This window comes from Delphinus delphis, chromosome 4 (assembly GCF_949987515.2).
Source record: "Delphinus delphis chromosome 4, mDelDel1.2, whole genome shotgun sequence".
In the NCBI taxonomy this organism is placed as follows: Eukaryota; Metazoa; Chordata; class Mammalia; order Artiodactyla; family Delphinidae; genus Delphinus; species Delphinus delphis.
Window position 1 is genome coordinate 66,616,586 of NC_082686.1, and position 26,790 is coordinate 66,643,375.

General features: G+C 34.5%; 1 protein-coding gene across 5 annotated transcripts in view; it reads left to right on the forward strand.

Annotated features, from left to right (window-relative positions):
- The window catches only part of STXBP5L (syntaxin binding protein 5L), a 360,323-nt gene that overhangs the window by 126,036 nt on the left and 207,497 nt on the right, over positions 1 to 26,790 (forward strand). For all 5 annotated transcript variants that reach the window (XM_060010734.1, XM_060010730.1, XM_060010732.1 and 2 more), the window contains exons 8-9: positions 19,834 to 19,917; positions 25,170 to 25,293. In XM_060010734.1, coding sequence (XP_059866717.1) covers positions 19,834 to 19,917; positions 25,170 to 25,293 — 208 coding nt within the window. The remainder of the gene's footprint in view (positions 1 to 19,833; positions 19,918 to 25,169; positions 25,294 to 26,790) is intronic.

The following is a 26,790-nucleotide window of genomic DNA, read 5'->3' on the forward strand; positions in this document are numbered from 1 at the left end:
AGTGGCTACACCAATTTATATTCCCACCAACAATGTACAAGAGTTCCATTTTTTCCATATCCTCTCCAACATTTGTTATTTATGGACTTTTTTTTAATAGCTTTTAAAAAAATTTATTTAATTTACTATTTATTTATTTTTGGCTGCTTTGGGTCTTCATCGCTGCGCGCGGGCTTTCTCTAGTCGCGGTGAACAGGGGCTACTCTTGATTGCCGTGCATGGGCTTCTCATTGTGGTGACTTCTCTTGTTGCGGGGCACAGGCTCTAGGCGATGGACTTCAGTAGTTGTGGCTCATGGGCTCAGTAGTTGTGGCTCATGGGCTCTGTAGTTGTGGCTCATGGGCTCTAGAGCCCAGGCTCAGTAGTTGTGGCACACGGGCTTAGTTGCTCTGCTGCAGGTAGGATCTTCCTGGACCAGGGCTCGAACCTGCATCCTCTGCATTGGCAGGCAGATTCTTAACCACTGTGCCACCAGGGAAGCCCTATTTATGGACTTTTTTTTTTTTTTTTTTTTTTTTTTGCGGTATACGGGCCTCTCACTGTTGTGGCCTCTCCTGTTGCGGAGCACAGGCTCCAGACACGCAGGCCTAGTGGCCATGGCTCACGGGCCTAGCCGCTCCGCGGCATGTGCGATCTTCCCGGACCGGGGCATGAACCCGTGTCCCCTGCATCGGCAGGCGGACTCTCAACCACTGCGCCACCAGGGAAGCCCTTTTTATGGACTTTTTGATGGACAACCTAGATGAAATGGACAAATTTCTAGAAACATACAACCTACCAGGACCGGATCAAGAAGAAACATAATTTGAACAGACCAATCACTAGGAGTGAAGTTGCATTTGTAATTAAAAAAAAAGAAACCTTGCAGCAAAAATGTCTAGGATTGGACAGCTTCATAGGAAAATTCTGACAGACATATAAAGAAGAACTTATACCTATCATTCCCAAACTATTGCAAAAAAATTGAAGAGGACAGAACACTCCAAAAATCATTCTACTAGTCTAGCACTACCCTGATACCAAAAACCATAAAAAGACATTACAAAAAAAAGAAAATTACAGGCCAATATCTCTGATGGATATACATGTAAAAATCCTCAACAAAATGTTAGGAAGCGGAATCCAACAGTGTGCAAAAAAGATCATGCACTATGATCAAATGGGATTTATTCCAGGAATGCAAGGATGGTTCAACATTTGCAAATCAATTGATGTGATATACAACATTAACAAAAGGAAAAATAAAAATCACATGATCATCTCAATAGATGCAGAAAAAAGCATTTGGCAAAATTCAACATCCTTTCATGAAAAAAACTCTCATCAAAGTGGATATAGAGAATTTACTTACATTTTTAAAGAATTTACAAGCTGATTTTAAAATTCATAAGAAAAATGAAATGTTTAAGAATAGGCAAAACATTTTTTCAGAATGAATAACATTGTGATATTGGTACAGGGGAATATAAGAAGACCAATAGATCTAAACAGATATTCCAGAAATGGTTCAGGTGTTTGGGAGAATTTTGTATATTTTGAGAAGATGTTTCAGGGTATGATAAACTATTGAATAAATGGCTTTGGCCAATTAGTATCCATTTTGGAAAAAATATAAGACCTCTACCTTATACCATTCACAGAAGTAAATTCCAGATGGAGAAAATACACAGATATTCAAATAGCAACTCAGAGAGTTTTAGAAGAAACAATAAGAAACAGGTTGTTACTGTGGAGTAGGGACCTCTTTAGGAAAGCTTTAAGGAATATGCCATAAGATAAGAGACAGGCAACAAACTGGGAGACAGTGTTTTCTAGATATATAGCAGGCAAATAATGAATATGCAAAATCTATAAAGATCTTTTGCTAAATCCTCATCTTTCATAATAGGAAATCAATAGATAATGTCTAATAAATCAAGAAATGGCATTATAAATATAATTAGAAATATGAAACTAAGTCTACTAGAAAAGATGATTTTAAGAGTTGAAGGTGTGGTTGCCTCTTACCTCTGAAGATAAGGGTTTGGCAGTGAGGAGGAACCAGCCTCATTAGTAATCACTAGGGAAATGCAGTATGCCCCTTGTCCCCCATTAGACTGGCAAAATATTAAAAGTTGAAAATATTAATAATATCAGGTAATGGAAAAGGCATTGAAAAATGGGCATCTAGATGCAGCAATCATGGGTATACATACCAGTATGGGCAATTTGTTATCAACATTTACAACATGTTGATAGATAGAAAATCCATTTCAGATATCTATCCTGTTTATATGACCAAAGGTCAAAATACTGAAAACAGCCTAAAGATCTATTAATAGAAAATTGAATAAATGAATGATGATGTATACTTACTGTGGAAGGCAGTGATGATAAGGAAAATTCTTCAAACCACATTTTTAAAAGAAAAGATGTAGAATACTAAGTGTAGTATAAAACCACTTGAATAATGAATTTGTGTTTTTACTTATATATTCAGATACTCAAGGAAAAAAGCCTAAAAGGAAATGTATAAATCTGGGGAGGATACTAGTGATTAGAATTGTGGAAAATGGTCAAAGTTATTCTTATTTTACTTGTGTTCAAATTTTTATGAAAGAATATAATATGTGTTAATTATGTAATTAAAAATTAAAAGGAATGCAAAATAAATTAGTATTACAGGCAGAAGACTGTGTTTGAATTGTGGCTCCACTGCTTATTAGCATATAACCTTAAATAAATCACTTGACTTCCTGTTGACTAGTTTTTCCATCCGTAGCCTTTTGTCACATACAAATTCTTGATTTGAATGTACTCAGCCTTTTCAGTCTTTTTATTTGACTCCTGCATTTTGTTTGTTACCCAGTAGATCTTTCCCTTCCTGAGGGAAAATATAATTCTATTTTTTTCTATCAGTTTTAAGGCTTTCCATTTCACAATTCGATTTTAATCTATGTGTAATTTATTTTATGTTGGTTTGAAATAAGGGTATACTTTCATTTTTACATATGAATAATTCATTTATTGAATAGTCAGTTCAGTTTCCACTGATTTATAAGGACATCTCACTTATATATCAAGTTCCCATATTTGGGTGGGTCTTTTTCTGGATTTTTTTCCTCTGTTGCACTGATATATTTATCTATTATTCTACTAATAGCACACTTTATTAATTATAATAACTTTACAAAATATCTTGATATTTGGTAGGTCTCCCCTTCTCCCTCTCTCATCTTGGCTTTTTATGACCATTTATTCTGCTATATGAATTTTAGGATTAGCTTATCAAGCTCTGTGTAAATCCTTGTTGGGATTTTGTTTGAAACTTGAACATATTGATGTATTTAGAGAAGATTTACATAGTTAATACATGAGTGTTCCATCTTTCCATCTTATAAACACGGTATATTTACTTTGGCTTTCTTTTATGTTTTTTATATGGCTTCGTAACTTGTTCACGAAAGTCATACATATCTTTTGTTACCTTAAATTTAAGTATCTTATAGATTTTATTGCTCCTATGAATTAGTTTTCTTAAAATCAGTTTCATAATTAACTGTTAGTATATAATATATTGTTCATTTTTGTTATTTTATATTTGACTACATCACGGAATGTTTTGTTTTTAGTAGCTGTCTTTAGATTATCTGAAATATTTTGTGTATAAAAGCATAGCAATTGTAGACAAATTTTGTTTCATATATATGTTGATGGAAAATTAACCAATAGTCAATTTTTGAAAGAGATGGAAAATATTATTCGAGCCAAATTGAAGATTATAACCTGGGAACAGCTTCTCAGAAAACTCTGAGAACTGTTCTACCCATTAGAGGTCAAAGCACAGTTATATAGGTTTTTGAGACAGAGGGCTATACACTTAATGATGTAGATAGTTTACACAATCCAGATCTGCAAGTACAAAGTGATGGGTCATTGTGACCCCTTACAAGATTAAAAAGGAATGTTATCTTCTAAGGAGTTGTCTAGTTGGTGCTAGGAGAATGTTGCTCTTTATCGTTGAGCAGGTATTTCTACCGATGCGGTGAGTGGGGGGGTTGGTCAATGCGTAATGCAGGTGCACAAAGTACAGTAGAGGGGAGAGAGGAGGCCAAAGGGCAGGAAAAATTTTTGTGTTTAAATTTTCCTTGACTTGCCTTAAAATATATATATTATATATATATTTGTTTTGTTGGATAGGAACCCAGTGTAGTGCTGAATATAAATTGTTTTAATGGGAACTGTCTTTTGTTTCTAATTGCAAAGCAAATGCCTCCAAGGTTTCAACTTTAAGATGTTTGCTGCAGGCCTTTGATTGATGAAGTTAGAAAGTTTCCACCTCTTTCCAGTATTCCAAGGGCTTTACATTATGAATGGTGTGGAATTTTATTTAATGCTTTTCTATAGTATCAAGATGTGTTTTGTACCAGTCTCAGCCTATTGATAAAGATGGTATTGACAGTGATAGTAGAAATGCCTGGTGACACTCAATTGGGTGAGTCTTCACAAATGTTAACCCTTTTGAAGCCAGTGTTGAGGCTGGAACAGCCCTTGTGATTCTTACTATGATTGCAAGACACACCTCAGCAACAACTATCTGAGGACTTTGAAAAACATGGTTTATTACTCATAGCTCCTGGAGAGTACATGGCATGCCTGGGGCCACACAGGGATGTCGTGGTCAGGGAGAGAGGGAAATAGGGAGGGGGAGACAGAGAGAGAGAGAGAGAGAGAGAGAGAGAGAGAGAGAGAAAAAGAGAGAGAGAGAGAGAGAGAGAGAGAGGGAGGGAGGGAGGGAGGGAGGGAGGGAGAGAGGGAGGGAGGGAGGGAACATGGACCTGGAGTTTTATTGAGATCGGGGTGGGATACCTATGGTTTCACAGGTTCACTTTATTGGTGAATTTAAAACAAGAGGAGGAATTAAAGTGCAAGAAGGGAAATGCAAGCAGTCAGTCAAATGGCCAGTTTATCTAAGTCAACCAGAGCTTTCTTAAGGAAAAAAAAAGGAAACTTCCTGGGTGGCTCATCCTGGCTCTTTATCTAGTAGTGTAGCTGGCAATGGGTTTATTTCAGATGGAGGTCTTTGCAATAGATGCCTCAGTAATCAAAAGCTTAGTGTCAGGCACTTACATTGCAATTTAAAAAGCTAACTGTCAGGTACTTACACTACAAAATGACTGTTCCTTAATTATTTGTTGAAATATGTAAATAGATTTTCTAATGTAAATATTTTTGCATTTCTGGGATAAATTCAACCTGGAAGGGGAAAACTTTCATGGAGGCTTGTTGGTACAGTGAAAGAAGGAACAAATTACTTATGTTAAGGTTCCTGCTGAAACAAAATAGTATCATAAAATCAGAAAATAGAACCCCCTGTCCCTGAGACACCATTTACTAAAGAAACTGCATATTAGCCTGTCAAATACAAGAAGGTGCTCTTGGACTGAGAGGTACCTGTATTGGGCATGTTACTGTGTACATCTCCTTAGATTCTCTCAGCTTTGCATATCTCTCAAACCCTTGGATGCTTGCTTCATCTCAGTTTTGTCAGGGTTAATCAGCTTCATGCAGTACTACTTTTTGAAGCTGACTGGCTATACCCAGAGTCTTTGGCTCCTCTCTTTAATTCTGGATTTAGATAATGTGCCATACTGTAAGGCATGAGATCTGGCTTCCCTAACAGATGCCAAAGGGGTCAAATGACACAGCCCTGGAGTGAAGGGGTGTTAATTTCCCATGAAGAAAACCTTGACCAATATTATTAGATAAGACACAAGAAATAAATTCTCCCTCCCTTCCTTCCTATGGTTGGGCTATTCTGAATCATGGTTTTTCCCTGTAAGCTGTTAGAGACATCCTGCAAGCCAAGTAAATACACCTGCTGGGTTATTGGCTATGTCTCTTCTGCTTCTCCCCAAGAAGTAGTGGTTAGTATGATAATGAATCATCTTTTACTTCTTTGCTTTACTTCACTTTTCCTTTATTATTGCAGCCCTGAGATTATACTTCTTAGTGAAACATTAGCACTTAGGCCTTGCCTCAGTCTATTTTCTATAGAACCCCAGTTAAGATAATAGTATCAGAATTGTTCTAGATCAGGGATAGGAAACTGTAGCCCATGGGACAAATCTAGTGTACTGCCTGTTTTTGTAAAATGATTTCTTGGAACACAGCCATGCTCATGCATTAACATGTTTTTCTGTGGTTGTTTTCTTACTACAAAAGCAAAGCTGAACAGTTGTGACAGAACTATATGCCTGCAAAGCCTAACATATTTGCTGTCTCTCCCTGCATAAAAAGTTTGTTGACCCCTGTTCTAGACTGTAGACCTTCAGGATGGGATTTTAGAGTTGGGTTATCTCCTACCTAAAATCAAAGGACCCAGTGAAGGTGTCAAGTGAAGTATTAAACCCTATCATGTGGTGACATCAAAATTACTCAAACATTCTCCTTTGATTAATTAGGATGAGGGGCTAATGGAAAGGCAAGCCAACAGGAGATCGAATATTTGTGGTGCTTAATTCATAAAGGGCAATGATAATTATAATGATGATGGAATAAAATAGCTTGCTTTGATGCCATTTGTGTTATTTTCTATTCCAATTTAAATTATGACAAATTTGGTAGTTTGAAACAACACAAATGTATTGTCTTACAGTTCTGTAGGCCAGAAGTCCAACACAGGTCTCACTGGGATAAAATCAAAATATTACAGGGTTGCATTACTTTCTGGTAGCTCTAGAGGAGAACTTTTCTTGCCTTTTTCAGATTTTATAGGCTTTACACATTTCTAAGCTTGTAGCCACCTCCCTCCATCTATAAAGACAATAATTTAGCATCTCTTTGACTTCCTTCCGTTATCAAACCTCTTTCTAACCACAGCTGGGAAAGGTTCATCACTGTTAAGGACTCGTATGTTCAGATTGGGCCCACTTGGATAATCCAGGATACTCTCTCCATCTCAACAAACCTTAATTACATCTAAAGTCTTTTTTTGTAATATCAGGTAATATATTTATGGGTTCTGAGGATTAAGGCATAGACAGTTTTGGAGGGAGCATTATTTCACCTACCAAAACACAGAGACTGTATGAAAATAAAATGATCAACTTAGAACAGTTCATTACTGATTTAAGGCATTCCAGAGGCCCTCTAAAACAACTTAAAGGAACTCTTAGCTTCTGCAGCTCTAGGGCAGACTGTGCTAAAAATAGGCCCAGGATCTTTTTATAAGGAGACTGAACACATAGTTTGAAAGGTCTTATTTGTTAAAGTCAAAGCCCTGATAGGAAAGAGTATGACCCTGACACCTGGTATAGCTTTCTAGGGCTGCCATAACAACGTTGTATAAACTGGGTAGCTTAAAACAACAGAAATTTACTAATTCACAGTTTGCACGCCAGAAGTCTTGGTTGGGCCATTCTCTCTCTGAAGGCTCTGGAAGAGAGAATCCTTCTTTGCCTTTTCCAGCTTCCGGTGCCGCCTAATGTTCCTTGATTTTTGGCAGGATAACTCCAATCTCTTTCTCTGTCTTTACATGGCCTTTTCCTCTGTGTCTCTGTATCCTCTCTTCTTCTTTTATAAGGACACCAGTCATTTGATTTTAGGGCCCACCCTAAATTAAGGATGATTTCGTTGCAAAATTCTTAACTAATTACATCTTCAAAGACCCTATTTCCAAGTAAGGACACTTTCTGAGGTCTTCCAACTCTCATCTGGTGAGCAGAAGTGGCAAGTAGCTATATAGCTCATAAGATTCATATGTCAGAGACTCATGTGTCCTAAGGCTTTATCCCATAAATATCTAGGACCTGGCCCTATATGTGATGATTTTGAAGGTCTAATGGTCTGGGGATGGAGGGGCATCTCCTCTAAGGTAAAATGTAAGCTTTTGTATTTCTCCTTATTAAGAAAGTGTCATGTCACTTGGTGGGTGCTTTTGGATTTAGATAATAGTATATAAGGCCCTAGAAATTACTGTTCCAAATCAGTTTTTTAGGTTATCCAAAATTCTGCCACTTTTGAGTAGAGCCTAGAGAAAAAAAGGTCTCTTCCCTAAGTCCAAGTGCAGCCTACCCTACCATTTGGTATCTATGATCTGCTAGAGCTTAATGTATTTGGTAGTTAAGAACACTCTATTGGAAAGCCCCATAAGAGAGGAACAACAGTTGCTCTCCATTTTCAAAGTAACTTCTGGTATGCTAATGGGCCCTTGTGGAGACTGAACACCTAACCATGGGACACCAAGTGACTGTGACTTGACCTGTCCAGCATGAGTTGGATGTCATCATATTCATTGATTCCTAGGATTGGGTGAGGGATGTGACAGTCCATTTTACAATGGAAGAGGTATATTTGGGAAATCAACCTTGAACTGTCCAAAAGGCCTAAGTGAATTGGATAAATGGGGAACCAAGAATTCCTATGTTGCAACAATGCCTTTCTCTCAACCCACATATATGGTCTTATGGAGTAGGAGGGGAATATCTAAAACAAACTAATGGAGTAGGACAGAATTCAGGCCTGGTTCATAGACAGGGTCAGATGATTGGTTGGTACTATCTGGGCAAGGAGTACTGCTCAATTATGTCTCCACTTAGGGGGTGACATGGAGTGACCTGATGAAGAAAAATTCTTACAGTGCATAGATCCCCACACACTATACTTGATTGTGCATTTCATATTGAGAATGAAACACAATAATAAAAAAATCCAGAAACAAAAATTTCTTTCCATTCGATGGGAATGTACATTGATGCAGCCACTATGGAAGGCATAGTGGTTTTCCACTATGAAGGCGCCTCAAAAAATTAAAAATAAATTGATCTTGTAATTCCACTCCTGGATATTTATCCAAAGAAAGCATAGACACTAATTAGAAAGGATATGTGCACCTCTATGTTTATTGCAGCATTATTTACAATAGGCAAGGTTTGGAAGCAACCTAAGTGCCCATTAATAGATGAAAGGATTAAGATGTGGTACACACACACACACACACACACACACACACACACACACACACAGAGGAATATTTTTCAGTCATGAAAAGAATGAAATCTTGTCATTTGCAACAACATGGGTAGACCTAGAGTGTATCATGCTAAATAAAATAAGTCAGACAGAGAAAGACAAATACTGTTGTGAATCACTTATATGTGGAATCTAAAATACAAAACAAATGAACAAATATAACAAAACAGAAACAGAGTTACAAATACAGAGAACAAACAAGTGGTTGCAAGAGAGGAGAGTTTGGCGTGAGGAAAGAAATAGGTGGGGGAGATTAAGCTTAACAAACCTCCAGTTGCAAAATAAATGAGTCATGTGAGGAATACAGTCAATAACTATGACTCATTGTGGTGATCATTTTGAAATGTATAGAAATACCAAATCACTATGTTGTGTAATAGGAACTAAAAAATGTGGTAGGTCAATTATACTTCAAAATAACAAAAAACTCATAGAAAAAATGATCAAATTTATGGTTACCAGAGACAGGGAGTGGAAGGAGGGGGAATTGGATGAAGGCTGTCAAAAGGTAGAACCATCCAGTTATAAGATAAATAAGTACTAGGGATGTAATGTACAACATAATAAATATAATTAACACTGTTGTATGTTATATATGAAAGTTGTTAAATAAGCAAAACCTAAGAGGTCTCATCAAAAGAAAAAAATTTTTCTATTTTATTTTGTATCTGTATGAGATGATGGATGTTCACTAAACTTATTTGATGAACATTTCATGATGTATCTAAGTCAAGTCATTATGTGGTACACCTGAAACTTATACAGTGCTGTATGTCAATTATGTCTCAAAATTGGAAGAAAAAAATTAAATGTCATTACTAAAGAAAGACACAGCTGTAATTTGTGTACTTTTCTATATGTATATTTCAATAAAAATATTAAAAAATTAAACATCTATTCCTGATAAAATAAATTTATAAAATATTGAATGAATTCATACTTCTTTAATGATATATGTTATATATATTATATATGTATGTATAATTATATAATAATAATATTATATATATATATATATAAAATCTGGGATTTTATTTAATAGGGAAACACCAAGAGACATTGTCACTAAAGTTAGGAAGAAAGCAAGGATGCTCATCCCCTCCACTATTTTTAACACTATAGGATGTTTTAGTAATGCAGTTAGACAAGTACAAACAATTAGAGGTATAAAAATTGGAAAGGAAGAAGTAAAATAGTCTCTATTTTAGATTATATGCTAATATAACCTGGAATGCCTAAGAAAATCAACATTAAAATTAATACAAAGAATAAAATAATTTAGAAGGTAGCATACTAAAATCCAACTATAGAAACAGTACCCTCTGAGAAAACATAATAAAGAGAAGATCCTGTACAAAATAGCAACAAAAGTTTTAAAAATAATTTTCTATAAGATTAACAAGAAAATCTATATGTGGAAAACTCAAAATTCCTGAAAACTTGAATAAGTGAAAGGTATGCTTTGCTCCTGGATAAGATGACTCATTTTTTCTTCTATTTGTTGGACTTTATTCTTTTTCTTGACATTCTACTGTTAAATGCTTATATTTATTAAAAATTTATACTTTTCTCCTTTTAATATGTACAGGCACGCCTCGATTTATTGTGCTTCACTTAATTGCACTTCACAGATATTGCATTTTTTTTCAAATTGAAGATTTGTGGCAACCATGAGTCGAGCAAGTCTATTGACACCATTTTCCCAACAGCATTTGCTCACTTTATGTCTCTGTGTCACATTTTGGTAATTCTCACAGTATTTCAAACTTTTCGTTATTATATTTCTTAAGGTGGTCTGTCATCAGTGATTATTTTTAATTGAAATATAGTTTACTTATATTAATTTCAGCTGTACAACATAGTGATTTGATACTTTTATAGATTATGCACCATACAAAGTTACTATGATATTATTGACTATGTTCCCTGTGCTGTATATCACATGCCTATGACTTATTTTAAAACTGGTAGTTTGTGCCTCTTAATCCCCTTCACCTATTTTGCAACCCTTCCCTCTGGCAACCACTAGTTTGTTCTCTGTTGTGAGTCTGTTTCTGTTTTGTTGTATTTGATTGTTTTGTTTTTTAGATTCCACATATATAAGTAAAAACATATACTATTTGTCTTTCTTAGTCTGACTTATTTCACTTAGCATACTACCCTCCAGGTCCATTCATGCTGTCACAAATGACATTATTTCATTCCTTTTTATGGCTGAGAAATATTGCAGTGTGTGTATGTGTGTGTGTGTGTGTGTGTGTACCACATCTTTATCCATTCATCTGTTTATGCACATTTAAGTTGCTTCATATCTTGGCTATTGTATATAATGCTACAGTGAACATTGGGGTGCATATATGTTTTTGAATTAGTGTTTTCCTTTTCTTTAAATAAATACCCAGGAGTGGAATTGCTGGATTGTATGGTAGTTCAATTTTTAATTTTTTTGAGGAACCTCCATACTGCTTTCCATAGCGGCTGCACCAGTTTATGTTCTCCCCAACAATGCACGAGTGTTCCCTTTTCTCCACATCCTTGCCAACACTTGTTAATTATTTGTTGTCTTTTTGATGATAGCCATTTTGACAGGTTGAGGTGATATCTCATTGTGGTTGTGACTTGCATTTTCCTGTTGATTAGTGATGTTGAGCATCTTTTCATGTGCCTGTTGGACATCTGCATAGCTTCTTTGGAAAAATGCCATTTTTTAATCGGATAGTTTGTTTTTTTGATATTGAGTTGTATGAGTTCTTTATATATTTTGAATGTCAGTCACATCATTTGCAAATATTTTCTCCTATTCCGTACTTGTCTTTTAATTTTGTTGATGCTTTCCTTAACTGTGCAAAAGATTTTTAGTTTGATGTGGTCCTGTTTGCTTATTTTTGCTTTTGTTGTCCTTGCCTGAGGAGACAGATCCAAATAAATATTGCTAAGACTGATTTCAAAGAACATACTGCCTATGTTTTCTTCTAGGAGTTTTGTTGTTTCAGGTCTTATATTTAAGTCTTTTGTACATTTATTTATTTATTTTTTAATGGTATGCCCATTGCTATGGCTTTTTAAAAAAATATTTATTTATTGGGCTGCATCAGGTCTTTGTTGTGGCACATGGGATCTTCATTGCGGCATGTGGGATCTTTCGTTGCAGTGCTCATTGTGGTGCATGGGCTCTTCATTGCAGCACGTGGGCTTCTCTCTAGTAGTGGCATGAGGGTTTTCTCTCTCTAGTTTTGGCATGCAGGCTCCAGGGTGAGTGGGCTCTGTAGTTGTGGTGCACGGGTTCCAGAGCATCTGGGCTCTGTAGTTTGCAGCATGCAGGCTCTCTCGTTGAGGTGCATGAGCTCAATAGTTGTGGCGTGCAGGCTTAGTTGCCCCACAGCATGTGGGATCTTAGTTCCCCGACCAGAGATCGAACCCCCGTCCCCTGCATTGGAAGGCAGATTCTTTACCACTGGACCACCAGGGAAGTCCTCTTTTGTCCATTTAGAGTTTATTTTTTTATATGTTGTGAGAAAATGGTCTAGTTTCATTCTTTTACATGTAGCTGTCCAGTTTTCCCCAAACCACTTATGTGAAGAAACTGTCTTTTTCCCATTGTATATTGTTGCCTCCTTTGTTGTTGATTAATTGACCGTATGTGTGTGAGTTTATTTCTAGGCTCTCTATTCTGTTCCATTGATCTATGTGTCTGTTTTTGTGCAGTGTCATACTGTTTTGATTACTTTAGCTTTATAGTATATTTTGAAGTCAGGGAGTGTGTGTGATACCTCCAGCTTTGTTCTCCTTTCTCAAGATGGCTTTGATTATTCAGGGTCTTTTATGGTTCATTGAAATTTTAGGATTATTTGTTCTAGTTCTGTGAGAAATGCCATCAGTATTTTGATAGGGATTTCATTGAATATGTAGATTGCTTTGGGTGGTATAGACTTTTTTTTTTTTTTTTCCGGTACGCGGGCCTCTCACTGATGTGGCCTCTCCCGCCACGGAGCACAGGCTCCAGATGTGCAGGCCCAGTGGCCATGGCTCACGGGCCCAGCCGCTCCATGGCACGTGGGATCCTCCTGGACAGGGGCACGAACCCGCGTCTCTTGCATCGGCAGTTGGACTCTCAACCACTGTGCCACCAGGAAAGCCCCTAGACTTTTTAACACTATTAATTCTTCCAATCCATGAACATAGAATATCTTTATTTATGTTGTCTTCAGTTTCTTTCATCAGTGTCATATAGTTTTCAGAGTGTAGGTCTTTCACCTCCTTGGTTAACTTTATTCCTAAATATTTTATATTTTTTTGATGCAATTTTAAGTGGGATTGCTTTCTTGCATTCTCTTTCTGATAGTTCATTTTTAATGTATAGAAATGAAGATTTATGTATATTAATTTTGTATCCTGCATCTTTACTGAATTTATTTATTAGTTCTAATAGTCTTTAGGGATTTTTATATAAAGTATCATGTCATCTGCAAATAGTGACAATTTTACTTTTTCCCTTCTAATTTAGATGACTTTCATTTATTTTTCTTGTCTGATTCCTGGGGCTAGGACTTCCAATACTATGTTGAATAAGAGTGGACATTCTTGTCTTGTTCCTGAACTTAGAGGAAAAGCTTTTAGCTTGTCACCATTGAGTGTGATGTTAGCTGTGGTTCTGTCACAAATGGCTTTTATTATATTGAGATATATTTCCTCTATACCAACTTGGATAAGGATTTTTATCATGAATAGTTGTTGAATTTTGTCAAATGCTTTTTCTGCACTGATTGTAATGATCATGTGATTTTATCCTTCCTTTAGTTAATATGGTGTATCACATTGATTGATTTGCAGATACTGAACCAAACTTGCACCGTTGGGATAAATCCCATTTGATCATGGTGTATGATCCTTTTTATATATTGTTGAATTTTGTTTGCTAATATTTTGTTGAGGATCTTTGCATCTATATTTTTCAGATTTATTGACATGTAATTTCCTTTTGTTGTAGTGTCTTTGCCTGGCTTTGGTATCAGTGTAATGCTGGATTCAAAGAATGAGTTTGGAAGTGTTCCCTTCTCTTCAGTTTTTTAAAAGAGTTTGAAAAGGATAGATAGTAAATCTTCTTTCAGTGTTTGGTAGAATTCCAGTGTGAAGCTATGTGATACTGGACTTTTGTTTGTTGGGAGTTTTGGTTTTGTTTTTTATTACTGATTCAATTTCATTACTGGTAATTGGTGTCTGTTCATACTTTCTATTTTTTCCTGGGATATTGTACATTTATGAGTTTGTCCATTTCTTCTAGATTGTTCAAGTTGTTGTCGTGTAAATGTTTGTAGTATTCTTCAATTACTGTATTCCTGTGATATCTTGTATAACTTCATGTTCATTTTTGATTGTATTTAATTGGACCTTCTCTCTTTTTTCTTGATGAGTCTGGCTAAAGTTTCATCCATTTTCTTTATCTTAAAAAATAACCTCTTAGTTTCATTGATCTTTTTCTCCTTTTTTTGGTCTCTATTTTGTTTATTTCTCCCCTGATCTTTATTATTTCCTTCCTTCTACTAACTCTGAGTTTTTTCTTTTTGTAATTCCTTTAGGTTTCAAGTCAGGTTTGTTGAGATTTTTTAAATTTCTTGAGATAGGCCTGTACTGCTACAAACTTCCCCCTAAGAACTGCATTTGCTGCATCCCACAGATTTTGAAAAGTTGTGTTTCAATTTTCATTCGTCTCAAGACATTTAAAAAAATTTTTCTCTTTGATTTCTTCATTGACCCATTATTTTTTTTAGCAGCCCATTGTTTAGCCTTCATGTGTTTGTGTCTTTTCCACCTCTCATTCTGTAATTGATATCTAGTTTCATACCACTGTGGTCAGAAACGATACTTTATATGATTTTACTCTTTAAATTACTGAGATTAGTTTTGTGGCCTACCATGTGATCTATCCTGGAGAATGTTCCATGTGTACTTGAAGAAGATGTGTATTCTATAGTTTTTGGATGGAATACTCTGTAGATACCTATTAAGTCCAACTGCTCAAAGTATCATTGAAGGCCAAAGTTTTCTTATAGATTTTCTGTCTGGATGATTTATTCATTGATATTAAATCCCCTACTAATACTGTGTTACTGTCAATTTCTCCTTTTATGTCTGTTAATATTTGGTTTATATATTTAGTTGCTCCTATGTTAGGTGCATATATGTTATGAATATTAGTTCCTCTTTTTGGATTGACCCCCCTCTTAACATTATGTAATGCCCTTCTTTGCCTTTTGTTACAATCTTTGTTTTAAAGTCTATTTTGTCTGATATGAGTTATATTACCCCTGCTTTCTTTTCATTTCCATTTCCATGGAATATCTTTTCCCATCCTTTCACTTTCAGTCTATGTGTGTCTTTAGCTCAGAATTGAGTCTCTTATAGGCAGCATATAGATGTCTTGTTTGTTTTTATCCATTCAGCCACACTGTGTCTTTTGATTGGGGCATTTAGTTCATTTACACTTAAAGTGATTATTGATAGGCATGTCCTTTTTGCCATTTTGTTATATGTTTTCTGGTTGTTTTTGTAGTTCTTCTCTATTCTTTTCTTCTTCTTTTAGTCTCTTCCCTATGGTTTGATGATTTTTTTTAGTATTATGTTTGGGTTTCTTTCTCTTTGTATTTGTGTATCTAGTCTAGGTTTTTGGTTTTTGGTTACTATGCAATAAATAGGTAGGTAGGTAGATAGATATTTGTTTTAAACTGATAGTCATTTAAATTCAAACACATTCTTAAAGTTCTACAGTTTTTATAATCCCATCACCATGTTTTATGTTTTTGACATTATATTTTACATCTTTTTGTTTATCCTTTAATTACTCATTGTAATTAGAATTGATTTTACAACTTTTGTCATCTAACCTCCATATCAGCTTTTTAAGCAGTTGATCCACTGCCTTTACTATTATATTTGCTTCTACCAATGAGATTTATTTTCTTCATGTATTTTCTCATTTCTTGTTATGGCCTTTTCTTTTTTGCGTAAAGAAGATCCTTTAACATTTCTTGTGTGGCTTGCTTAGCGGCGATAAACTCTTTTACTTTTTGCTCGTCTTGGGAACCTTTATATCGCCTTCAATTCTGAATGCCTAACCTTGTTGTGTAGAGTATCCTTGGTTTAGGTTTTTCCCTTTCAGCACTTTAAATATATCATGCCACTGTCTTCTGGCCTACAGTTTCTGCTGAAAAATCAATGAGAGCCTTATGGGGGTTCCCTTTTGTTTGATTCTTTGTTTTTCTCTTGTTACCTTTAGAATTCTCTCTCTTTAACTCTGGCTGTTTTTCTTATGATGTGTCTTGGTGTTGATTCTTTGGGTTCATCTTTTTAGGACTGTCTCTGATTCCTGGACCTGGATATCTATTTCATTCCCAGGGTAGAGAATTTGTCAGCCCTTATTTCATCAAATATATTTTCTGCCCCTTTTCCTCTCTTTTCTCCTCCTGGGACTAAATCCTATAACATGAATATTGTGACACTCAGTGTTGTCTCAGAGGTCCCTTAAACTATCCTCATTTTAAAAACTTTTTCTTTTTACTGTTCTGATTGGGTAATTTCCACTATTCTGTTTTCCAACTCATTTATTAATTCTTCTTTACCACTTGATCTGCTTTTTATTCTCTCTGGTATATTTTTCATTTCAGTTATTGTATTCTTCAGCTCTGATTGGTTCTTTTTTAATATTTTCTAATTTTTTATTGAAGTTCTCACTGTGATCCTCTATTCTTCTGAGTTTGGTAAGCATTTTTATGACATTGCTTTGAAATCTTTATCATGTAAATTACTTATCTTCATTTCATTAGGAGTTTTATCTTGTTATTTCATTTGGAACATATTCCTCTGCCTTCTTAATTTGTTTCACTTTCAGTGTTTGTCTTTATTAATTAGGCAAAACATTTGTCTCACCTGGTGTGGAAAGTGTGTCATTGTGTAGGAGTGTCCCTTTGCAGACTGTGTGTGCTTGGTGGCTTTGGTGGGAGGGCTGGAGCTGAAGTGAGCATTGGCTGGGGCCTCTGAGTTTGTAATATCCCCTTTGTCTTTTGGGTGACCTGCTGGGGGTGTGGGTCCTGACTAGATCACTTCTTTCACCCTTGTACCTGTCTCTATGTGATTAAAAAAATATATATCCTTAATTGTAAAAAAGCTGTACAGCCAGTCTTCAGGTTGTTCTGAGAGAGAGTTATTTTATATATATGTTGTAGTTTTGGTGTGTGCACAGGAGGAGGTGAGCTCAGGGTCTTCCTACTCTTCCATCTTGATCCCATCTCTGCCCAGTGATCTTTGATATTACTCTTGAAAAAATATGAGTCACTGAAGGCTCAGATTATGGTTAGCATTTTTTAGCTATAAAGTACTTTTAATTAAGTTATGTGCATTGCTTTTTTAGACATAATGCTATTGTACACTTAATAGATTACAGTATAGAAGTCTACATGCACTGAGAAACCAAAAAAAACTTGTATAACTCACTTTATTTTGATATTACATTCTGTTGAGGTGGTCTGGAACTGAACCCACAATATCTTCAAGGTATGCCTGTATTTATAAAACCATATATTTCCCTCTTGATGAGGATCATCTGTATCCCACAAGGTTCAATATGAGGCATTTTTGTTCTTTTCTGTTTCATACTTTTCATTATGATTTCTTGTTTGGCCATAATTACTTAAATGCATATTTTTTAGTTTCCAAAATATTTTTGTCAGTGAGTTCTAATTTTATTTCATGTTTGTTAGAGAATATATAGTATCTTTGATTTTGATTATTTGGTATTTACTAACTAATTTAACAGATATTTTTGCAGATACCTATTTTCTTCAGAAACTTTTCCAGGTCCTGATAATATGTAGTGAAGAAATCACCTACTTCTTTGCCCATATATATATATATATATACACACACACACACACACACACACACACACACACACACACACACACACACACATATATATGTACACACACGTACATATATGATATGTATTTGTGATGTGGGCAATATTCCTGTTTTGATGTGATCAGGCATGATTACAGAGGGATCTTATTTTTGTCTTGATTCATCATGGTCACAGAATGACTTTGTCTGGTGTCTCCTGGATGTCAGGGGCTGTTTTTCTCATTCTCAATTCTTTAAGTGTTTCTAATATATTTTCATATTTCCTATATCACAATCTTGTATAGTTATCTCAATTTTTTGATACTTTGAGGTTTATTATTTTATATTTTGTGATTTACTGGGGCTATTGCTTATAATGTTTTATAAACAAAATGACTTCTATCTTATGTTTATTATAAAAAATATAATAGCATTTTAGAATATCATTCCATTACATCTTGAGGCTCAATTTCTGAAAGGTTATATTATTCATTTTCTTGCTTAGGTCAGATTTTCCAAACTTTTTAGACTTATAAATCTTCTTTTCATACATTTCATAGAAACTTTTATCATACACCTCATAGGATTTGGTTTTATTGTTTATCATTTTCTCTGGTATATAAAAAAAAGTTGAAGTTAATACATATCTTAGTACAGTATATATTACTTTATATAAATTTTATTTTAAGAAAGTCTTTGTTTACACTAATTTTGACTTTTTAAATTTATGAAGTCATTATGCCATTTACTTTAACTTAATATGTAGAAAGCTCAATTTTTTAAGTCAATTTTAGAATTTATTGTTTGCAGTTTAATAATAAAGCATTTAAGTATATGCTATGCCTTCAAAAGTAATATGCATTGCTTTCATGATCTGATATTTGAAATTTTGTTTCCTGTTAAAACTACTAGCTGGCTTATTTTTGTTGTTTTTTTGTGTTCTGTTATAAAATTTCTAGGGAAATGATTAGGTCTCAAGAAGCTATGTAGGAGTAACTTATAACTACCATTATATTTTCTGTTTTTACCACTGTGTTTTGGAGTTACTGAAACATCTTTATTAACAGTATAAGAATTTTCACCAGAGAAATACTAATGGATTTCAAGAAAATCATCTTAAGGCACATTCCTGTGAAATATTATTTGAACGTTGGCCTATTTTTATCCTTTCTGGGTTTTTTTTTAACTAATGGTAGATTAAATTTAACAAAATATAACTACAAATAAAACTCAGAATCATAGTAAAAACCATCAGCACAGCTAGCAGTATTTAGCTGAATGACTGAGTGTTGAATATGATCATCTAATAATCATTTTCTGTTCTCAAATCCTTTTCTTTTGAAATGAAGAATGTATATTTTGTTAATTGTCTTATTTATTGATTTATAAATCAGTATCAACTATATTTAATGATGTGAATCTCTAGAATACCTTTTTGAACTGCAGAGAGTTCATAAATCACCAATTTAAAATACTGACGTAAGTCAGAAAATTGGATTTGATAGAAAGAAATTTGAAGCCAAATTTGTGGCCACATTTTTCACGTGCAAAAAACTGAATGGCATATACACTGTTTGTTAAAGTTATCACATTTCATCCTTTATTTCATCTTCATTTTCAATCCCATTTTTCTTTTGTTCCAATGTTCTCATTTATTTTTATGTTGTTTCATATATACTTACGTATTTTCTCAGTATACTCTTTGGAATGAGGTAGATTTCATTGGTAAATGTTTATATTGAAGTAGAGTTTATTTGCCAATTTTTTTCAATGTAGAAAACCTGTATTCAGGTTTGGAAAAATTGGTATTCTAAATAAAGTTGTATAATGTAGTATGATTATACTTTATTGTATTAACATTAATCTTTATTTGGAGCAAGGTAAAATTAATGTTAGAATTACAAAAATGATTGTTCTAATGTTTTCCAGCTGCTAATAGGTTATGAAAATGGTACTGTAGTATTCTGGGACTTGAAATCTAAAAGAGCAGAACTGAGAGTTTATTATGATGAGGTAAGTGATTTCTACTGGAATATTTGAAAAGAGTATTGTGATTTTATGCCTGTTTTCTACATTTAAGCCTTGTATGTTACCAGTATTTTTATCATTGGAAAACTGCCTAGTTCTGATCCAGTGCCTCACACTGCCTGTTGGTATTTGCACGAGTTCCACCTCTGGGTTGTTCTCCTGAGTGGAAATTTTGCCTTGACGGATTATTTTTAAGCCTTTTTTGGGCATTTACATATGTTGGTGTCTATTACCTATCTTTTTCTTTCCTTTAGGCTCTATGTTTGTTTCTTTCTTTTTTTTTTGTGGTACACGGTCCTCTCACTGTTGTGGCCTCTCCCGTTGCGGAGCACAGGCTCCAGACGCGCAGGCTCAGCGGCCACGGCTCATGGGCCCAGCCACTCCGCGGCATGTGGGATCCTCCCGGACTGGGGCACGAACCCGTGTCCCCTGCATCGGCAGGCGGACTCTCAACCACTGCGCCACCAGGGAAGCCCTATGCTTATTTCTTAACCTTTTTGTCCTTAAGGTCTCTAAAGATACTATTCACATCTTTAGAAAATTGTTTTTCTGTGGCAGAAAGTTTAAGTAGTCAGTTTGAAAGGCCTTATCTTCTAATACTTGCCTTCTTACAGTAAAGAGAGATTTTTAAAATAGTAATACTTAATAATAAAAGTCAGATCTTGAAGTACATTTTATCATACAGAATTGAGATTTTAGGTTTTCCTGTAGAGAAAACAATGAACTCTTATCAAGGATAGTCTGTTAATTGATACTTCGGTTGTTCGAAGATTGATTCTAGGCTATTATTTCCTTCTTAAGAAGAAGCTAATGTGAAAAGAGTGAGGCTAGGGGCAAAAGGTGAGAAAGGGAAATTATATCTTGTAGCTGTGGAAATAAAGGAGATCATCTAGGCTCTCAATTAAACTAAAAATTGTTACAGTGATGAAAGATAGGAAAATACAGGTCAAAAATCAGTGTTTAGAATTACCCAGGCTTAAATGGGAAGAGTGCCAAAGAATTTAAGACAACACTAAGATAAATAGAGAAATAAATTTGAAAGGAAAACACATTTTTTTAGAACAGTTTCTTTTTATGCCCTCTTCCATCCCCTTATAAAAATAAAATTTAAATTTTGGTGCTTAAAGGTACAAGCCTTCGGCTATCCCATAACCCCCACCCCCCATTCATTTCTTAGTGGTTCTGGAAAACTAAGATTTTATGATATATACAAGATTATTGTCATGGTGATAAAGAATTCAGAAGTAAATGATATAACAGCTGGGTAATTTGGTCATGATTAGTGAACAGTACTCTGGCAAGCAATGTCATACAATTATGCTCTTTATGATCAACTTACGAGGCACCTTGAATCATAAGGCAAGAAGGTCCTAGAGAGCTAAGCTAGGGTTTTCCTTTTGTTAAATACATAAAATACAAAGATGAGTATGAAGATCACTTCCTCTCTTAAGACTAGCAGTTAGGGCTTCCTAACCGGATGCCCGGGTCCGGGAAGATCCCACATGCTGCAGAGCGGCTAGGCCCGTGAGCCATGGCCACTGAGCTTGTGTGTCCAGAGCCTGTGCTCCACAACGGGAGAGGCCACAACAGTGAGAGGCCCGCGTACTGCAAAAAAAAAAGACTAGCAGTTAGATAAGAGTCCAAATACCATCTGTGTATTTAGCCAGTTGGAACTAGAGTGGAGCAGCTGAAATGGAAATCCAGATGAGAATGCTCAATCAGCTAGTTTTCCTGTGGCCTTAAAAAGTGTGGAAGGAAGATTTCTAACTTTAAAAAGTAAGTGAAAGTAATTTTGCAATGAAATGTTTAAATAAAGATTAACAATGTTTAAGTCAGTAGAATACTACACTTTATACTTAGAATTATATGAATATATATAAAATTGATTTACTTTAATGCATAATTATATGTCCTATCATTTTAATAAAGATAGTTGTATACTTCATGTTATTACCAAACTTTTCAAACTTTCCTCATCACTTTACGTCTCATATTTTGAAATCATCTGTCCTGAAATGGTTTCTCATAAGTCACCAATGATCAGTGACCCCTTCCTTAGTCTTTTAAGTTCCTCACTAAACCTGTGACTTTACATCAGTCCTTCCTTCTTAAAATGGTTTCTTCCCTTGTTTGTGTTTTTCCACCTCATTTTTCACCCCTCCTTTCTCCATCACTGGTTCTTTCCTTAACTCTCCTTTACATTATAGATACTCTTCAGGATTCTACGTCTTCACCCTCTCTTCATTTCTCCTTCAGTTTACATTTATGTTCATATCCCCTCCCACCATTTCAAATATTACCTATATTATGCTGATAAATTAAAAATTCATATATCTTTAACTCTTACCTCTCTCCTGAGATCTAGATCCAAATATCTAATAATCTATAAGTCCAGATGAATATTCCATTGGCACTGAATTTATATTTACAGGTCTGAACCTCTGTTTCAGTTTTTCAATTTTGATTTAGTTATTTTAATTTATAACCCTCAGAGTCATATTTGACCCTTTTTTGTTCTTCATATATCATATGCAATCACTTTTGTGGTCTTCTTGATCCAATTTTTATATTGTCTCTGATTTATTTCTTCTCCTTTTTCATTCCCACATTCAGCATCCTAGTTGAGGATGTTATCTTTTGCCTGGAAGACTTACAGTAGCCTTTTAACTAATCATGTTTCCTCAGATATCTTACCTTTTCAATATATCTTTCACTAACAAGATTATCATTTTAAGACATAGCAGATCAGGTAATTCTCTACCTCAAAACCTTTGAATGGCTTCCAGTTGTCAACAGTACAAAGTCTTATTCCTTGACAGGAGGTTTAAGGCCCTGGTGCTTTTTCCCTTGAATTTAATTTACTGCATCCTTCTACACACTTCTACACTTCAGACATGTTACTCACTGTCTCCTAAACATACCATTTACTTCCTACCTCCAGGTCTTTGCTTCTGCTAATACCTTATCATGAACTCCCTTCTTTCCTCTTATGCATATCAAAATTCTATTATTTAGCTACTGTAAAGCTATTTGGACTATCTAACTAGCCACTTGATAGATAACCACTGATGAATTCAGAGTTTTGTTTTGGAAATCCAAGATCATTTTCAGAAATAACCATATGAATTTTACTTCCACATTAGCTGTGAAATTTTTGTTTCATTACATCAATATTTCTTAAATAATCTCTGATAGAGAAATCTCTCAGAGTCTGACATGAGGATAACTTTTTAATTCCTTACTAACTGCTGTTTTTCCTTTTTTCAGATTGTTACCTAGCTTTTTGGGTTTCCTTTGTCTTTTTCGTTTACAAGAAATTCAGTCACAGCCACTGAGTTTATTTTCCATATTGTTCTTCATTAAAAATTTTTTTCTTTAATTAGTTGTATTATATTTGGTTTTTCAGCAAATGCTTAAGGTCCTTTTTAAAGAAAAGAGTGGGGTATAATCAAATAAATAGAAATTGAATTTTTACCCATTAAGTCAGTTCAAATTCCAGCTGTTCAGTCTCTTCAATGATGGGCTATTTGACATCCTATTCTTTAATAACAAGTTGGTTTTACATGCCTACTCTTCTGTACAATAAATGTACTTCTTTTATAGTACTTATCTTGGTTTTATGTTATATATATCATTTTTATATCTGTCTTCTCCAGTAGACAGAAATGCAGTGGGATAGAAAGAAAGGTTAGGGCTGGGGCTCTGTGCCTACCATTTATAGCAAAGTAGTCTGAGAGAACTTTAAATTGACTAAGGTTCATCCAGGTTAACATGTAGAGGAGGCAAGAAGTGACATTTCCCTTTAGTCACATAAAAAATGAGAAGAAATACGCAGAGGAGAAGACAAAGAAGAGCGTTTTTTCCCTCTCACTGCCTCTGCTGAACCCTGGCAATAAAGAAGTCTTCTCTGCCCAGTAATAAAGACCAGGGTGAGAGAAAACATAAGTCCAGTGTGTCATGGTATCTTTTGCAATTAACCAAATCTTACTTATCTTGAGGTCCACTCATATACTATTTCATTTCTGATATGTCTAATGACTGCTCTAGTCATCATTTATTTATAACTCTAACAATACTTATTGTTTGGAAATATGTGTGTGTGTGTGTGTGTGTGTATATATGTATAAGTTTGGTATAAAATAAATATATACATAACTTAGTTTTATAAATATAGATTAAAAAACTAAACGTTAAAAGTTCCAAACAATAAGTAGTATTAATATTGGTATAAATGTTTCCTACCTCGCAGTTGTTTAAGTTCTTTTAAGGAAAGCATCATGCTGTCTGCATATACATCTGTTCAACTTTTATGCCTACTAGAGTTTCTTTCATTCTGCTTATTAGCACATTACCCAAGTTCCATATATACTTTATTAATTTTGAAAGAATACCAAGAGTGTGGAAATATTTGATAACATTAATTACTTATTCATTTAACAGATATTTTGAGTACCTACTTTATGCAAGACACTGTGCAACCACTGGGAATAAAACAAATTAGGAAAATGTAATGATCACTTTTTAATTTTATTTAATTCACATCTACAGAATGAATCTGTAAATACAAAAATTTTAAACTCTTCTTGCTTTAAGTCAAATTAAATAGTATATGTTAGAGTTAATATAGTCCAATGATTCCAAATATGGGTTTTGTAGTCAGACACTGGCTTTGAGTGGTGTAACCTGAGCAAGTATCTCAATCTTTCTAGGCCTATTTCACCACGTGTAATTTGGAAAAACATAATATCTGTTTTGTAGGATTAAATGAGATAATGTACCTAAACTGCTTACCCTGGGGTCTGTCATGTAGTAAGCCCTCAAATTGCAACTCTTATGTAAACTACCTTTTAAGTTGGCTATTTTAAGTGGAACTAGGCTTCTACCTCACCAGAGATTATTTTCTGATAACCTTGCTTTTACTTCTGTGTAATAATTTTCAAAGAAGCATTAAAGGGTACGGGGAGGACCTAGAATTTACAACAAAAAGTTCTGGGATCTAACAATACTATGAAATTTACTTAACTTTTCTTTATCTTAGGAGGTGAGTTTTTGTAGCCTTCTATAAGCCTATAGAAGGTTGAAACCAAAGGTAGTATGACCTAGGTCAGAAAAATTACATATGTTTCCTAAGTGTTATTGCTATAATAATTCTGTGTTAAAATATTTTTCCTTTGGAATATAGAATGATATATCAACTTTTCCCCTCCTCTACTTGTTTTTAATTGTTATTTCATTAGGCTATTCATTCAATTGATTGGCATCATGAGGGCAAACAATTCATGTGCAGCCATTCAGATGGTAGCTTGACTTTATGGAACCTGAAAAGCCCAAGTCGTCCTTTCCAGACCACAATTCCACATGGTAAGATGTATGCTTTCAAAAGAAATCAACTCTGGACATTCAGTGCCGTTACTTGAAGTAGGAAAGTTGGTATCATTATCACTAGAAAGAGGTAATAGCACATAGCTTCTGATTCTAAATACCCCTTTATACCTCCTTCAGATCCCTACATTATGACCCAAAGTTTCTATACTTCCCTTCCTCCTATATATCAACTTTCCTACATTGTAAGTGATACCTATTCAATTTTGATACCAAAAATTGAATAACTGATGGTTGATGTACCTGAAGCAGAGGAGATAATATAGGATATTTGACGAATTTTAAGGGGTAAGGAGCTAGTGAGAGAATGACACTTTATAGATCTGACTCTTGGACCTAATTTCTATACTGCTTTAGAGTCTGTTGTTTTCTAAATTCTCCCATTTATTTCCATTTCTGCCATTTGATTCCACTAAATTATGACTACCTGGTTTTTATAGTAGGTTGTATTTATCTTATTATATTCCTCATTGAAAGGAGATATTTAGGATTTATGTTGGATCTAACTAGGCAGAATAAAAATTTCAAATGTATGAATATTTTTTATTCAGAGGCCATATTATTTTCCCTAATATTGGTGATGATCTGAGTTTTGTGTTTATCTCTTACCATTGGTTGGTTGTAAGAATAAAGAGGTCAAAACCTAGAGGTTAATGAAATACATTCTATTTCATAGTTTCTGAGTGTTTATTATAGTTTCACATTGAGAAAATAGTGGTATGTTTTTATAGTGGGTGAAATCAAAAGATGGAACTATTCCAGCTTGGGTTGGTTTGCCATTTTTTGTACCACAGTTGCATGTTCCACCACAAAAGATTAAATTATTGCAACATTTACCTTAGCAGTTTACTTAGTGATTACGTTACATTTAAAAACTTACTTAGAGATGCTTTATTTATTTAAATAGAAGTACAGTTGATATATTATTTATATCAGTTTCAGGTGTACAACATAGTTTTTCAATATTTTTATAGATTACACTCCAGTTAAAGTTTTTACAAAATAATGGCTATAATTCCCTGTGCTGTGCAATATTCCTTAGTGCTTATTTATTGTATACATATAAATAAATGTATATGTATCTCTTAATCTCATACCCCTAATTTGCCCCTCCCCCCTTCCGTCTCTACTCTGGTAACCACTAGTTTGTTCTCTATTCTGTGAGTCTGTTTCTGCTTTGTTTTTGTTTTATTTTTTGGTTCCATGTATAAGTGATAACATAGAGTATTTGTCTTTCTTTGAATTATTTAACTTAGCATAGTACTCTATGCTATTCTGCCATCCCTGTTGTTGCAAATGGCAGAATTTCATTCTTTTACATGGCTGAGTAATATCCATTATATAGATGTGAGATATACACACACACACACACACACACATATGTGATCTGAGTCAAATTTGAAATTCTCATTTTTACTTTGTACTGTTTAAATCTTCACTGTTTTTTATTATTGGTTGATTTTTCAATTCTTAGAG